At 45.8% G+C, this 16987-nt stretch overlaps 2 protein-coding genes across 2 annotated transcripts in view; one reads left to right on the top strand and one right to left on the bottom strand.

Annotated features, from left to right (window-relative positions):
* Rrp5 (Ribosomal RNA Processing 5) overlaps positions 1-16987 on the bottom strand; it is a 118800-nt gene that overhangs the window by 49329 nt on the left and 52484 nt on the right. Inside the window, exons 18-20 of the mRNA XM_050194252.2 lie at positions 16594-16719; positions 13517-13644; positions 7555-7724 (exon numbers count right to left, since the gene is read on the bottom strand). Of these exons, the coding sequence (XP_050050209.2) occupies positions 7555-7724; positions 13517-13644; positions 16594-16719 (424 nt within the window). The remainder of the gene's footprint in view (positions 1-7554; positions 7725-13516; positions 13645-16593; positions 16720-16987) is intronic.
* Positions 4146-5195, top strand: LOC140218609 (tigger transposable element-derived protein 6-like). The gene has a single exon (XM_072288428.1). The coding sequence runs from the start codon at positions 4215-4217 to the stop codon at positions 5193-5195; it is 981 nt and encodes a 326-aa protein (XP_072144529.1). The 5' UTR covers positions 4146-4214.

Genomic DNA, 16987 nt, shown 5'->3' with positions numbered 1-16987 from the left:
CTTGTTGGTGATTTCTACTAGATCTTAAAACTTTGCAGTGTCACTATACATTTCAAGGTACAAAACCAGGAAGCTTTCTTCTGAAGCAGCATTGAAGGATCGTTTTGCAAAGGAAAGAAAGCCGGAAAGATGCTCTTTCAAACGCGACCAATATGGCCTGGCTCTGCAAAGTGGTTGTGGAATGGCACAAAGCACAAAATGGCTTATTTTCAGTGCTTTAAAGGGTGAAACTTAGCATTTTCAAGTACTACATATGCTACAGCATTTTTCGCTCAATGACACATTCTTTCGAATTAGTTTTTTGCCAAGAGGTGCACCATACGTAGATGAAACAAAAATAACAAGAAATGAAAAATAGACATTTAAAATTAGTTTTTGTTTCTAAGACCCATTTGTACACTAAAAAACTGGAAACATGCTAGAAGTGAAAAACCACTCATGTTTCTGAGATCAGGAAAGTGGCAATGATAAAGCAATGCAAGTGCACATTGTCAGTAACAAAAAGCAAAAGATTGTGTGGGCAACTAATTAGTAACATAATTGAAAATGACTGCCAACATCCCCAGACATGTCCCCGGCATCCCGTGTAAACATTGCAACACCATTTATACCACGTATGATGTTTGCAGGCATAGATACGTCTTCAAGCACTATGTCCTTTAAAAAAAAATAATAATAATGAGAGAGGGAGGAGATGAAATAATAGAGGTACGCCAAATTGTTTCCCCATGAATTTGGCTTTAACGAAGCAGGGCATGTGAAAGTAAATGTACAAGATGGTGATAAGTGCAGCTGTGAGCTTGCATGCACTTCCATGCAAGGTGAAGGTAATGCACCCACCCAGCGTTTACTTTTTTTTTTTCCACCTTTCCTGCAGTTGCAATAAAAACGATAAGCGAAGAGGGAGGGCGAAGCATCCAGATGGGTGCAGTGAATGAACTGCAGCGAATGAACTGAGCAAGTTCAGCAAGAGTGGCATCTACGCTTAATGTCCAATTTTTCGGACTCTCTAGAGGGCGCAAGAATGTACGAAAAAAGAATACATGCCTATTACTGCCCCCAAGGGCCACAGGCATGCCCGAAATAGTTCTGAAAGCCTTCTAGTATGCTTACTAGACGTATCAGTGCTAGTACTTTGACAGGAGACGGTGGGGGCATGCATGTTTAATTAACCTTTTCATGGCCAATGCCGTAAATATACGGCACCTTGAGACAAGTCCCAAATGGTCAATGCCATATATTTACGGCACTGTCTGTATGTTTGAAAAGCACGCCAATTTTTCAACTACAGTAGACTCTGCTTAAAAGGAACTCGAAGGGAGAGCAAATAAAGTTCCATTTATCAGAAGTTTGGATTATGCGAAGGTCACAAAAAAAAAAAAAAAAAAGAAATTGCTTTATTTCAAAAGCGTCAAGTGATTTAATTTCACTGCAGTTAAAATAAGACATTACTGTACTCTGCCTGGAGTACCACAGCTTCTTAAGCACAAAGTATTTGTTCACACGCTCTTGGCTTTTGACTGTTGCTATCATGACAGACTTCATCCCGCCTGTGGCTGCGTGTAGTGCTCGCATTGCGATTAACGGCCTCTTCTACATCGCCGAATTTTTGGTGCCGTATTCTTGTTCCCACAATGTTATTTGGGGCTGGGACTTTCTTTCTGCTAATAAAGCTGTCATCCGACTGTTCTCGCGCTGAAGTGGCATTTCAAGCGCTTTGCAACACCCCGTTTCTTGACGATCGTGAAGCTGAAGATAAAGTATTTGTTACTGAAGACGTTGCAACTCCACCGCACTCACCTGCCCTTGCCACGGTGTCATGCAACATTGTTGCTGATGCAAGCACACTTTTTATGCTATCTGCCATTTTCACTCATCGCTAATGGTCCCCGCTGCATTTCCCTCTTTTAGAAATTTATGCCTGCCATGAGCAGACTCCTCATTTCCAACCAATTGTCATGTCCCATCCCTTTGCTTCATGGGGAGTATGCTGGCCGTGTCCACTGTGTCAACTCTGCTGCCATCATTGACATGCCAACTGGTTCCATCACCACTCGTTATGTTTTTGGAGTGGCCTGTAACCCCGCGCAAGAGTTGACTTCACCCGATGCCTTAGATAGCTCCATCGCCGAGACGTTGATTGTTTCCCAATGCGCCGAGCCATTCTCAAGCTCACGCCTCCCTGGAGACTGGCGATGTGGTTGCAGCGTCATATATTCCTCTTCACTACAAAAGAAAGAAAAACTCGAAAACTAGGCAACGTGAACGCTGAAGAGCAGCCGCTGATGCCACGGCAGCGCAAATGGCTGGCACATTGGGTTTACTTGGCTATTTGGCATCACCATTTGAAATTTGTCAACCTAATCCTGTTTTATGTTTAGTATGAAAGCCGATGAGGTAGACGCAGTGTGCCGTTTAAACAAAGTTTGTTAACGTTGTTCCCATGGGAGGCCAAAGTGCTGCCACCCTTGTATGGACACAAGTAATTTCCCTTTACTCCTTACACTCTTGGTTTTCATTCCACAGCTTCTTTGCTCTGGTGTTTCAGCAACTGCTCTCGCATCCGTGCCTAAGAGAGCGCGTGGCGGTTAGTTTTGGTTTCATCTCTAGGGGTGCGTCCGTTCATTGTGCTCCTAAAAACCGATGTCTATCCGTTTTCTGATCTCTCAAGGGGTCACCACTAAATGCTCGCTCGTCAGTTGCTCACAGGGTTGTGATTACATCTGTTCACAGGCAGGCACTGGTGCATATGCAAACGATGCCACCATATACGAACGATGCTGCCATGCCTGCATTTCCTTTCTTGAGACTCAGCTTGCAAAAACTGATTGTCCCTCATTTGTGAAGGAACGAAGGATTACAGCAAGTTTCTGACTCGTTTGGTTTTTCTGACGGGTGCACAACCATTGAGTTTTCTTTCATACACGGTTCAATTACACTACGGGAGTGCGCGCTGGTTGCTTTGATGAAAGTGGGTCAAGAGGCGATTTTTCCTATGCGGACTACTACCGAAGTGCCGAATAACAATATATCTATTTCAGTGTATGTACTTCTTTATAGTTACTACAGTCGAGCCCACTTATAACGGCCCCACTTAAGACGAACGCTCGCTTATCACGAACAAGTCCGGCGTGACCGTCAAAATATACGTTTAGGCTATGGCGCTCGGTCTCAGCTACAACGAACGCCCGCGAGCCTAGCCGATCGGCTACAGCGAACGCCTTGGTGTCGCGGACCACTTTCCACGTGGCGAGATCCGCCGACCCTGTGCTGTGCACGCTCCGAGAATTGGCTTTCCCGCGGCGTCTCGCTGGAGGCACGGAGGAGCGGCGATGCGGCGAGGGGATCGCCGCGATAACGAGAGAGAGAGAAAAAAAAAATGCCGGCCCAGCACGCATCAGCAACGTGAACACACAAGTCGAAAGTGCCAGCTCATTCGCCACGGGACCCCACTCGCCATAGTTGACGTCAGGGCAGCGGCGAAGTTTTCCACCAATTGACAACGTAGCACGTGATCACGTGATTTCGTACCCCCTCTTCTCCCCCCCCCCCCCCTTAACGCCGCGCCTCACACCTCACACGACTGCGGAACTGTCTTTTTCTTACTTGTGGTTGTGCTAGCGTTGTCGGCGTTGTTTCCTACTGGTGTGCTCCCGTGCCTATCCGAGATGGCAGATTCGCCAGCGTCTACTTCGACAGTGAAGCGAAAAGCTTTGGACTTGGCCACGAAACTGTTGATCTTGAAAGACCTTTCCCAAGGCGCGAAAAACCACGAACTGGTGAAAAAGTATGGTTTGTCGAAATCGACAATATCCACGATACTAAAAGCGAAGGACAAAATCTACAAGAGTGCCGCCACGGACTCCGCGACGAGGAAGCGCCTACGGAAAGCCACATATGCAGACGTTGAAGACGCGCTTCTAAAGTGGTTCCTTGATACTCGAGCACGCAATGTTCCCATCAGCGGGCCGCTGATGTTGTACAAAGCAAAGGACTTAGCGTTCCTCCTGGACTTCCCAGATTTTTCTCCTGGCAATGGCTGGCTCCATCGCTTCAAGCTCCGCCACGGAATTATTTTCAAGACCATCAACGGCGAATCGGCATCGGTAAGCGACGAAGACATCAACACGTGGATGTCGAAAAACTTGGCCCGTGTATCAAGTTATGCTGAAAGGGATGTGTATAACGCCGATGAAACGGCGCTATTCTATCAAATGCTGCCTGGCAAAACGCACGCTATGAAGGGTGACAAATGTGCTGGCGGCAAGCACAGCAAAGTTCGCATAACTGTGCTTTTGTGCACCAACATGGATGGAAGCGATCGATGCTTGCCATTTGTCATCGGTAAATCAAAGAGGCCACGTTGCTTCCGCACATATGTACCAGTGCGTTACAGGCATAACTCGAAGTCGTGGATGACACGCGAGTTGTTCGCGGAATGGCTTATTGACTTTGACAGCAGCATGGCGAAGAAAGGGCGCAAAGTTCTTCTGGTTCTCGACAACTGTACCGCCCACCATGTCCAAGCTGTCTTAACGGCAGTCGAGTTGCTTTTTCTGCCGCCAAATGTAACTTCAAAAGCGCAACCGCTGGACATGGGTGTAATACGGTCGTTTAAAGCGGCCTACAGGCGCCGTGTTGTGCAGCGGATGCTGATTGCAGTTGATCGCCCCGCTGCCAATGTGTCTCTGCAGGTTTCGCTGTACTCGGCGATAGAAATGATCAAAGCGGCGTGGATGGAAGTAACACCCGAATGCATCCGGAATTGTTTTCGCAAGGCCGGCTTCGCTGACGCACCTGAAGCAGGCATTGAAGACACTGAACAAAGCCAGCCTGACGACGACTTGTGGCGACGCGTTGTTGACGCTAACCTGGCCGGCTGCGATCTTGATTGGCAAGATTTTGTTGATGTGGACGACGCTGCTGAAGTTGCGGAGTCGTTTTGTGACGAGACCGCCGTCCGGGAAGTGCGGGCATCAAGCGACGCCGAAGCATCGGACAATGACAACGATCCGTCGGAGCCAGCACCCGTAAACGCGACCACAGCAATGAGCCATATTGAGGCACTTAGAAATCTTGTGTATTTTAAGGCCTTGGGTGACGAACACATCGCAGCTTTGAACAAGCTTGAAACCGCCGTCATTGGGTGTGCTCTGACGAGGCAGACAACGATCACCGATTTTTTTTCTCGATAAATTTTTGTTTTGATTGATGTCAATTTTTGTGTGTGGCCCACCATACCACGAACTTCTGGATAGAACAAACAAATTCCGCGTGACGCTCGGGTTCGCTATAAGCGGGCTCAACTGTATAAGTATTTATGGAAGCCCATCTGTATTGGTGCATAAACAATGCATGTTCGCCTAAAGAAAATATTTTTTTTTACACTTTATGGGCACTCAAAAAAAATTGTGCCAAATTTTTTTTCGAGAAACGTCAGTCTGAACATTTTAAATCTGCATTAAAAAAATTGCAGCAAAGCTGTCTTTTGGGAACCAGCATTATGCAAGGATTAACTCGAGCAGTGCTTTCCGTAGTTGAAAGGCATCATCAAGGATGACGAAGACATGGCAGGCACCATTGTTGACAGCGGCAAATTCTTTCAATGAAAAACACGGCACCAAACAGCAGGAAGCTTGGTAGCGAACGTCAATGCAGCTAGAGCTAGCATTGCCACGGTGGCTATGGCTGTCAGCGGATTGCCATGCAAGAGCGCTGGTTCAAGGCGGCAAGATAATCAAAATGGCAGTGGTGGCGGCTTCAATTAATGCTCTTTTGGACCTGCAGTTATGGCAAAAAGTTAGGAAAATTGGACGGCGAATGGTTTCAGCATCCGAAACTTCAAACGTTCTTATAATTTGGGTCTACGGAGTACAGTAGAACATCGTTAAACCATACCCGCTTAAACAGTAGTTTTGTTTTAAAAGTAGTAAAGTAAAATCCCCGACTCAGCAGCCATTGAACATAATGTGTTTTGTATCCACATAAACAGTACCAACTTATTGCATACGTATCAGTTAACACGTAGTGTTTCCACTTTTCATCGCGCAAAGACGGCGGTGCATCATCTCCATTGGGCGGCCTGGCAGAACAACAAGCCTCACAGATCAGCAGAACAGCCTCCAAGCGCCCGTGCTCTTGCGTGTGAAGCCACATGAACATCAGCATCATTTCAGCGCCGTGCCAGAGCATTGTAGCGTCGTGCAAGCGAGAACTCGCGTCATGCTGAAACTCGGAAAAAAATATGCCGGGTGCTGAGCATAGAAAAACAATTAGACATCATTCGTGCTATTGAACGTGACACGAAAAGTCGGTGCTGGCACGCGACATGGGTCTACTGTTGACTACGGTGTGTGGCATTTGGAATGCGAAGAAGTTGCTCGGCAGCGCTGCTGCGACTGTGAAGAGATCTGGGGTACGAGGCCCGACTTTTCGCCATCGTTGCCTCTGTTGTTGCCGAAGTGTCACCTAGCGACAGTGGTAAGGACGATACGGAAAGCGACAGCACGGGCTATGCAGGCCCTACAGTGGCAGAAGCTGCGCGTTACGTCAGCCTCATGAATGCAATCGTCGCGACGAGAACAGCACCCTGCAATGAAAAGGTGCCCTGCAACTTCTGCAACGCTACCGCGCCTGTGCACGAAGAATATGCAACGCCAATGAGGAATCTGCCATGCGAGTGTTTGCCGAGAAGGAGGGGCTGGCTGAAAAGCTGGCTCACAGCTTCAGCAAGTTTGAGGCCGCTGTCGTCGCTGCTAGGCTGCCGCGGCATCAAACGAAAATAACACGTTTGTCGTGCGAAGTAAATAAATACTGCATGTTTTTTTTCCCTTTCATCGCACTCTCTCCGAGTTCCGTTTTTGACAGGTAAGTGGGCGATCTCATGCTGTTTCGGTCAAGCAGTACTACCGTTTAACGAGGTTTCACTGTACATGTCAGTGCTGCAAAGGTGTCCTAATTAACGGCAAATAAAAAAAATCTCTTGTTCTATTTCTTTTCAAATATCACATGCATTCACTATTAATTACCGTACGGTCACACTGCCGTAAGGCGTTGTGCCTTTGCTAGGTTGCTTCGAAACATTTCATTCTTCTGCATACTGGATTCATCTACAGTATTGAAGCGCCCTGTGAAAGGATTAAAACTACAGTTGAACCTCAATGTAATAAACATGCTTATAAATAATGAACTTTCAGAAGTAAGAAAATAAATCTGAAATGTTTCTTACAGATATCAGCATACTATGGATATATGTATATGTACATAAATATTGGTTACAACGAAGGTATTGTGTCAAATGCGACTTTGTTATAACTAGGTTCCACTGTAGTTTAAAGCTTGAAGTTTAAACCGAAAAACAGTGAAATTACCAACATCTTTTCAATTCTTGGTTTTAGCTGCAAAAGGTCAGTAGTCTACAATGATTTGGAACAGGAAAAAGAAAGGGGTATAAAATTACAGTTGAGAAATTCTTCATTTTAAGACTATACATGGCAGCTGAGCAGTAAAGATCTGACACAGAACTGGTAGTCATCATGCAACTGCCACACTCACTTCCAAGTCCACACTGAAGCAATGGTTCCTTTCTCCAGGGGCAAATGAAAGGTGGAGTTGAAATGACTCTTGGTAGGTACCAGGCACAAGTGGCCAGACAGCAGAAGAACCACCGCATGGTTGGGCTTCACAAGGAGGACTCGACCAGACTGGACACGCCGTTGAACAGGCTAGAAAGACACAGGACACCAGCTGTTCCAGCTTCACCAATGACAAGCCATTGGAGCACACAGGAAGCACTAATACCACAAAAATTTTTATTTTACAAGATTGTTCTTCTAAATCATCACTGCAAAAAATCTACTGAACTATACCAAGTTTGTCACGGTCTCAATCAAACTGTGGCTAAATACCCTACCTTCCAATGCCCATGCGCCTTTTGCACCCACTGCATAAAATCTATTGACGCATGCGGAAGAAAGAAATAAATAAGATAGAAACACTGTTCGAGGAGAAACCATGATCCTTTCACTGTGTACCCGAGAGCCATGGTGCCCCTGTACAGTGCAAATGCACTTGAAGCTGGTTTCAGAAGCCACTCTTTAAGATTTTCCTTTTATTGTGAGAGCAATTACAGGGACGCACCTGGCGAACTTCTGCTATCGTGGTGAAGTGGACATAACATCCTAGCGCGCCTCACAGCGCCATATGTTGTAGGCGTGAGGGAAAGCGCAAGAGCATCAGCTGAAAAGGTTATTAGTTGCCGACTCACTTTCCTCTGGTGCATCTTTCTTTCATTTTTTTTTTCCTGTGCTCGTGTGTCTACTTGTTGTAGACCGCGGGTTCTCGGACAATCTTCCAACCTATATAAATTTAAACGAATGCAAACGTCCAGGTCCCATGATTCTCGAATACACGTGGCTGCTTGGTCTACATGTTTTACATGTATACAGCCTTTGTAAAATGCTTTGGTTATAGTGGAGCACCACTTATAGTGTGGATATTCAAGACTCCAGCAACTTATGTTATAAGCGGCTTACGCTGTACCACATATTTTATCACTGAAGTCACTGGCCTCATGAAATTTATTTGCTATGAACTTCATGCCCCTATTTTGGCTGTATCAATGTCAGAGCTTAAAAAAATAAAAATAAAGATAACGCCCTATATCCTGATCCCAAATGGGCCAAAGTACATAAAAAGTAAATTCTGGGTTTTCCACTCCGGAATAATCTTGACCACTTGGGCTTCATTACCATGCACCCAATGCATGGTACATGGTAGTTCTTGCATGTCATCCCCATTGGAATGCGGTCGCCGCGGCCAGGATTTTATCCCGCACCCTTGAACACCAAGGTACAGTAGACTCTCAATGATACAAATCTCTCGAGACAACACTAAAATTCATATTACCTGAAATACATATTGCCAAAAAAAGAAGAGAAAAATTAGGGGGTCTTGTGGCAGTAAAATGAGAAGACTTGCTTAAAAATTTCCGATTTCTTATATTTCTTTCCCCGCAATCCTAAGACCTTCCTTTATCTCATGGCAAAATATTTCAAAGAAATACATAGCAGAATTTGATTAAAAAAAACATTTTCTTTTTAGTATCTTCGAAACCAAGAAAATCAGGCATCGGGTGGTGCTATCACACCCGCTAATCGTGTGAGCACGGCTTTCTGTTGATGCAATGCCGCCATCTTGTTATCACCATAAACAGGAGAGATCAGAGATACAGTAAAACATTAACATTAACATTAACATTAACAAGCACGTTAACAAGCATGCATTTTCAATGGGCACGCACGCATTGAAAAAGAAAAAGTTAGGAAATTGGCGCGCTTTTTAACCGTACAGACGGCGCCGTAAATATACGGCATCGTCCATTTGCGGACTTGTTCGGGGCGCCGTATATTTACGTCATTGACCATCAAAGGGGTAAGGCCACTTTATAGTCCAACACAGCATGCGCGTCAGCCAGCGCCGGCGGAGGTTGGTGACGCCAGGTTCGTCACATAATACTGGCACGAAAACCGACCCCTGCATAGTCCACCACGTGCACCGCCCAGACACATGCTCCTTTTATACGAACCTAGGAGTTTCGGGATGGTAAGGAACTGCAAACTCGTTGCAATGTGCAGCGAAAATTGCTGCCACCAGAGCATTCTGGGTGATGAGGCTGTCGCAGAATGCAGCATGTCGTATCTCGCACTGGCTGCAGCCGGGGAACGCCGATGCACACTGGATATGGCTGCACCTCGCGTCAGACTACAGAGTGATGCGCTTTGGCTGGCGTGGGAGAGTGCACGTGTGTCATCGCTAAGCCAGACTATACAGTGGCCTTTATTCAAGGCGTGTTTATGCACATAGTGCGCGCCGATGAACGCACCACTGGTGGTGGCCTTGTGCCGAATAGTCGGGAAAGGAGACAGCCGCATGCTGTAGTTTGCTGCATCGTTGAGTGTGCTTCTCCATCTTATTCACGTTTTCAGAGCAAAATAAGCAACACCCTTCATATGTGTGGGGTGGCCAAAGCTTCAAGGAATATCGAAGAACTGTTGCACAGTGGGGGGCTCAAATACCGGCAAAAACGTGCCAGTGATACGGTTCTAATCATTCCCCGCAAATCCTGATCAGCGGGAGCAACGGTAGCAATGGATCACCGCCATTCGGCGGGCAATTTCTTCTTCTCATCTTTTCCTTTGTCGTGTTGGTGTTTTTCTCCACTTGATCATATTTAGACAAATATTTCTTCAACTACGAGGCCTTTCTTTCGAGGAACACGTATGGGTTTCCTTTGTTGCAATTGCTACGATTGGGTGGATGTCTCATTTTCCCTTATATTTAGATGGGTAAGCGACGAAGTTCATCTGCAGTGCAGCATACGGTTTAAAGGCATTTCACTAAAGCTCTGAATGCCGTTTGCCGCTTCTACTGTTTCCCACTTCTTTACCACATTGCGCTAGCTAGGCAGCACGACTGCATTAGCGCATTGTGTTGTATGTTAAAGTTATTGAAGCTTGCAAGAACTGAAATTGCTGGTTTTATGTGGCACCAGCTGTCGCGCACTTCATGTTTTTGCATCTATTTTATGCAGGGCTTTGCGCATGTTGAACTATTGATAGTTGCTTCATGCATAACTGTTGTTGATTTTCACCCTGCCTTGTTTGTAAAGGGTCTAAATCACACTGTATCTTATCGCCCAACGGCATCTTAGATATCGTGGTTTATTGGGAAATTTGTTTAGAAAATAGGTAGTTCAGGGCAAGAATTGCTAATAGTTGCTGCCTATGGTATCTTTGTTCCATTTTCGCTGAAAAGTTCGCGTCATGTTTGGGAAGTCAGCGCACCTCAAGGCTGTCTGAGTAGACTTACCATGCCGAGTGATTTGTTTGTTTCACAGCGTAGTTCCTTTATGCATGTGAATTTTGTTCTCAAATGAATTCTTTGTTATTATGCTTACGCCACAGAGTATTAAACCCAGCCTTGCCACCAGCACTCATCTACTTTCGCTGGCGTTGCTCTGCCTTTAAATATATCATGTCGCACCTCTCTCAAGTGGGTACTGATAGTACTTACTGAAAAGTACTGAAAGGGTGGTCAGACTTTAGCTTTGTACCTTTCCAAGCAACTCCCTTGGGGAAATTAAAATTGCAAGAACTGCAGTGGGAATGGCAGTTCATCGGCGTATGCAGCAGAATTGCATCGGCGGTATAGCACTAACACGCGCCCTTATTAACCCATGCGTTTGGTGACTTCGTTGACTAGTGTGTGCATTTCCACCAATAAATTCGCAATAACTCTTCTTGAGGCGACTTTGACTACAATTATTCAGGGATGTCACATGTATTCATCGGCAGAAAGATCACAACGGCATGTGCAGACATTGCACCATGCAGATTTGTTTTCAGATATAAGTCTGCATTAACGACGGGTGCTTATTATGAGGTACAGAAGCAGCATTACGGCAAGCGTAGAATTAAACAAAAACGATAGAGACATCGCATTACTCAACAAAATTTAGCAGCTGGTTAACATGAGCTCCATTTCATGTAAATGGGGTTTATGGCATTTGTCTGCGGGCACGCCTGGCACGTATGTGAACCGGGTTGTCCCAAACAGCGGTAACATCGTGTTCATACCCGCTCCCACAGAGGCTAGCGTTTTTCCTACAGCTGTCACCGCGAAGAAGCAGTCTGGCACCCGAACAAAGGAGAAATCGCAGCAGCAAACTTCAACCATCCTTACTTAAAGGGTTGTCGTCCACTACTGCTCCCGAGCGTACTGTAAGAAGCGCCCGCTAGGTGGCTATCAGTGGCGTCTCTATAGGCGGTGCAATGTTCAAGTCCAATGTTCTTGGCGCGCGGGTGAGCGTCAGTTGCGGCCAGTCACGTGTTGCGCCAGCTGCAATGCATACCCTGTATATTTCGATGCGCACGCCGTTGGCTGCTCTCTTTGGAGCACGTGCAGAACGATCTTCTACCCACACGCCGCTTTGAACGGCTATCTGCGACTATCGGCGAAGCAGCGTGGGCGTTTTTTTATTCTTCGCGCAACACGCTGTGAGTCAGCGCAGTCAGCGTGAAGAACACACGAATAGAGCAAGAGCCATCTCGACGTCGGGCACCTCGGACCGCGTTGGACGCGTCCAGCTACGTTGGCTGCGCCAGTGCGTCGAACTATAGACGTTGTTGTTCTCGCCAACGTGACGTTGTGTGAACGAGTGTGCGCGCGAGCTCATGCTACGTCAAACTATATACGCGCCTTAACTGAGCTATTTTTTCTCTGACTTTCATTAGTTCAAATTTTCGTAGTATCCCCACAGAATTCGAATGAACAAGCTTTTACTGTAGTAGCAGCACAGCATCTCTCCATGCGGAAATAAAAGCAACAAAAGCAGGCACAAAAATGAAAAACTAGCATCGCAATTGATTACTGCAGTTACATGGCACGCAGAAAGCGCTCCTATTGGCCGACGTGAATTTGAATCACTGCCACGCTTGTTTCGTGCACATTTTGGCAGCAGCAAGCTGTGTACTTGAAGTGTTCCGAGGCTGACATGTCAAGATCTACCTGGTTATCTCAAGTTCCTTACGTTGCTGTGCCCTAGCTGCTGCCTGATGGTGATAAGGACATGATTTGTGCAAGATAAGAGAATCAGTTTACATTTCTTTGTAGCAGCAAAGCTGATTTTAATCGTGAGATTTGACTGGTGTAAAGGGAGAAAAGATTCAAATTGTCATCAGGGCTTGAAGACGACGGAATGCATGGAATACGGAGATGTACACAGAGAATGTCGTCAATTTTACTGACGGGGCAAGACTAGGTCGCATGTAACTGCTGGCTCCTGATAAAGTTGCAAGGTGTTTGAAAATGATCGACAAGTTACATGATACTGCACAAAGCAAAAGCTTTCTATGGGGGGGAGGTAATGTCAAGGCAGAGTGAAGTCGATCACCGTGGCAATAGGAATGCAATCAATGTGCTGTGGCTTGACTGTTTGTATCACCTGCCACGGCGCAAGAAACTCTTCACAACATTAGAAATTTAGTACATTGTAAGTTAATGGATTTGGGCCAGGACTTTTGAAAATTCCTATCCTCCCCCCTCCCCAAATTTGTATCAGGAATGATCATATTGCCAAGATTCTACTGTACATACTATGTATGCAGCTATGTAAGTGTTTTGGTACAGGTTTGCATCAATACAGTAGAAATCTTGTACTCATAAAGACTTTACCATAAGAAGTATTAACTGTATAGCCCATAAATTGAAAACTTAGCAAGAGTCATTTCAAGGCAAACCTTTCATATATAGCATATATTGCACTAGACAAACGACATCCTTTTAAGAGTTAAAAGAAAAAGAAGTGTTTTACAGCAAAGCCACACTTATTGCACAGTGCAAATCTATAACAACCTTCACAATTATCAAAATAAAATAAAAACAAGAAACCTGAAAACACATCAAACTGGCACAGTGACAGCTGTGCAGGTAAATTTCAACAAGCAGAAAGCCTTGCCTTTATTCTCTTTGCTGTGTTGACACTCCGCACAACTTGGGGGTCAAGGCACAGCTCAACATTTGAGTGCGCAGTGCTGCAATGGATAACGACAGCCTCGTGTGTGCTACCACTTGCAATGTTTCTGCCTAAAAGTAAAATGAAAGCGGAGTGTCAATACATATATGGTCAATGAGTGTAAACAGCTGCCTGAAAGCCAATTTGCAAACATCAGTAAGCACGTTTTTGGTATATTGTATCCAATGAGCTCATCAGCTCCATTAACTAGATATTGTTAGTCTATGCAGTAGCATGGAAAGTGATCATGCCATTTTTAAGATTTCATATTAGTGTACTCACAGTGTAGCTTGGCTATTTTTTATCTAATAAAAATAAGTACACCTGTGACAGAGTAGCATGTGGAATAAATTCTTAACATACTGTTATTAAAGGGTCCCTCACCAGGCCCCATAGCAAACTTTGGTTATACGCTGGAAGTTGTTACATGTCCTCTAGGGAGCGTCCTGCCACAAAAATTTTTCAAATCTGCTCATTAATAACCGAGATAGAAATATTTCAGTGCCGCGAACCCATGATCTCACGGCACGAGCTCCAGTGCCCCCTGCGTTCTCCCATGCCGGACCTCGAGGATCACGTGACACATACGTCACGAGCCCCGCCTTCATCCCCCCCCCGGCGCTGCGCACTTCCACTAACGGCATTGCATGCGAGCTGTTGCACTTGTCTCGTTTCGCGCAGCACACAATTTTGCACACTGTGCACAAGGACACATGACTAGCGGTATAACTCAGTGCTACACGAATACTGAGGCAGACATAAGCAGATCGCAGAGCATGATCACATGCTGGATCACGGTAGAAAGTGGCATAGTTATCGTACCTGCGCACGTGACTGCACGACCGTGGGAACAAGCAGACGAAGAGGAAATACATCTGTCTTGCTTCGGTGCGAAGTAAAACAAAAATCATGCAGACATTCCGTTTGTACGTGTTATTGTTTCTCTAAACTTCAATTCGTCAATTCAAGCAACAGATCACACAAATAACAGATGCTGTCTTGAATAATTGTCGAAGTCACATGTCTCGGTGATTGACGTCACACCGCGGACACGAGTACGTCACCGTCCGGCTTGGAGCACGGTCTCCACGATGGAAAGGGAAAACACTGTTCGGATTGAAATTTCAGACCTTTCCGCGGCGCGTAGCGATGTAATACTTTGCAAATACGATCATTAGTGCGCATTGTATGCTCAGTGCTTGTCAGCTTAAAATGGCTAGACCTGGTGAGGGGCCCTTTAAAGACAACTCTTGACACTACGCAACAAGTTATAAACAGTTCTATGTTCTGTTCCTGTATTCCTGTAGGGTTATTGCAAAACTATCATGAGAAAACACAGCAAGAAATGAACACTACAATACATGCAAATGTTAATGAGATAAGTACTGCAAAACTAATACAATCGAACCCACTTATAACAATATTCAAGTGCCACGAAAATTCCATTGTTATAACCGATGATTGTTATAACTGGGTTGCATGAAAAAATCAAAATAGGGGGGATGGCAGAGACGATATTAGAAAACTATATAAGTGGGGAGGCCAGTGCCCCTCCCCACCACCTTTCTCTGCCCGGCTGCTGATTGTGTTCAATCATTTTACCTGCTTCCTGGGTGCTCTGATCGCGTGTAACAAGCTGTGGCTGTCGGCATTAAAGAATGGCACTGCTATAACAACTGCAAAAAGGTGTCATGGGTGGCAAGCGATATGCAAGCACTGCCGAGGCATCGCTTTGGAGGCCCCAAAAGGGGCCTTTTAGAAATTGCGAGAAGGCCGCCGCGGCAGCCTGTCAGCTTGAGAAATCTAGAACGCTGAGGAGAGATGGCCACAAGCAACATTTTCACATGTTGCCATTGTTGTTTTATTAATTCTAGTCATCATGCACAGGAGGTCCCATTTCAGTTTCTAACTACGGGACCTCCTTCTGTATATACTTATCATGTAATTATCCCCATTTTTTGTCTTGCATAAAACTGATTCTGATTCTGATCTCACCACGTACTTCTCACTGGCTTGCACGAGAAAAGCCTATGTCCATCAGCCATGCATGCTTTAGGCGAAGCTTGCCAACATCATTCTCCAAGGCATCCAAGTGCTCCATGTTGTGCAGTGGAAGGTTCCTCGAAAAAGGAAGCCCCCGAGGGACTGAATCATCTGCCGGGCCTCCTGTGAGGACAACGTTGAGGCAGCCTGCTTCCTGTGAGGCAGCCTGCCCGATCGGGTCATCGCTGCCGTCGTCGCTGTCGCTATCTGATGCAAATGCAAGCACGTTCGCGACGATCATGTTATCGGTTAGAAGCACTTAGTTTCCAGATCTGTAGCTGTGCGCTTTCTTTTCACTGGCAAAGTCGTGCATTACCGATGATCAGCAGGTGGAAGCCATCTTCCGTTTCGGCGGTGAGTCAAGCGAAGCTGAGAAACCGCGTGGCCAGGAATGACTTCGACGCAACCGACAAAGACGAACGCAAGCGATTAAGTTGTTCGCAGAACTGCACGGAATGAGAAGTCAGCGAGCAACATGCGAGCAACCTGCGAGCGGCACAGTTGGCACGGTCCATTCGCGTTTCGGAGGGTGAGGCGGCATAGAGGTATGGGCACAGCCCATTCGTGTTCGGAGGGGTGGAAAGGCAACAAGAGACAGCCGCGAGGAGATGGCTGGAAAATGAGCGCGCGGTGGCTGTTGGAGCAGCGGCCCATCGTTGAGCGGCTTGAATTTTTCGTTTTCTTCTTTTTTTTTGTTCTTCTTTTCAAGGATTTCGCATTTCACTGCCTTTCATCTCGTACACCCAGCAGCCAGACTTCATCGTTAAAACCGATAATGCAGTGTCGGGGCATTGTAGCAAGTGGATTATTTCACCATGGAAAACATACAAAAGTCGATGGTGCAGCAGCTTCTCATTGTAATAACCCGACATATTGTTAAAACCGGTATCGTTATAAGTGAGTTCGACTGTATGAACAAACACAGCATAAAATAAGTACTACAACGCACGCAAAGTTGAAAAAACACACACACGAACCTGAGACAGTTTCAGCTGTGGCAGATAGTGCACTTTCCACAACCTTGCAATGGGCAAGCTGGTTCTCTTCATCCACATCTTGCACAGTCACTCTGATGATGCTTCCAATACTTGGAACTTGAGTTTCTGCAAAATGCATGCACCTAAAATTAGTGTACAACAACCAAATTCTGCAATGGCGACGTTTTGAGCAATTTAGCAGATTCTGCTAATGTCCAAAGTAGCACCCCTGCTCTCCACTTGTCTCTCCCAAATACTGTGTGCGCGCTCAGTGCTAGAAATTATCGCTTGCCTGTCACATGCATGCAAGGTTTGACGGAATGTTGTGTCATTCTCGTAGGGGCAGAAGGAAGCAGGCATGTACATGTACTTGTTTGTTCCTGTGGTTGTTGTG

Source organism: Dermacentor andersoni, chromosome 1 (genome assembly GCF_023375885.2).
Source record: "Dermacentor andersoni chromosome 1, qqDerAnde1_hic_scaffold, whole genome shotgun sequence".
Lineage (NCBI taxonomy): Eukaryota > Metazoa > Arthropoda > Arachnida > Ixodida > Ixodidae > Dermacentor > Dermacentor andersoni.
Note: the sequence above shows the minus strand (reverse complement) of the source record. Positions and strands in the feature narration are given on the sequence as shown.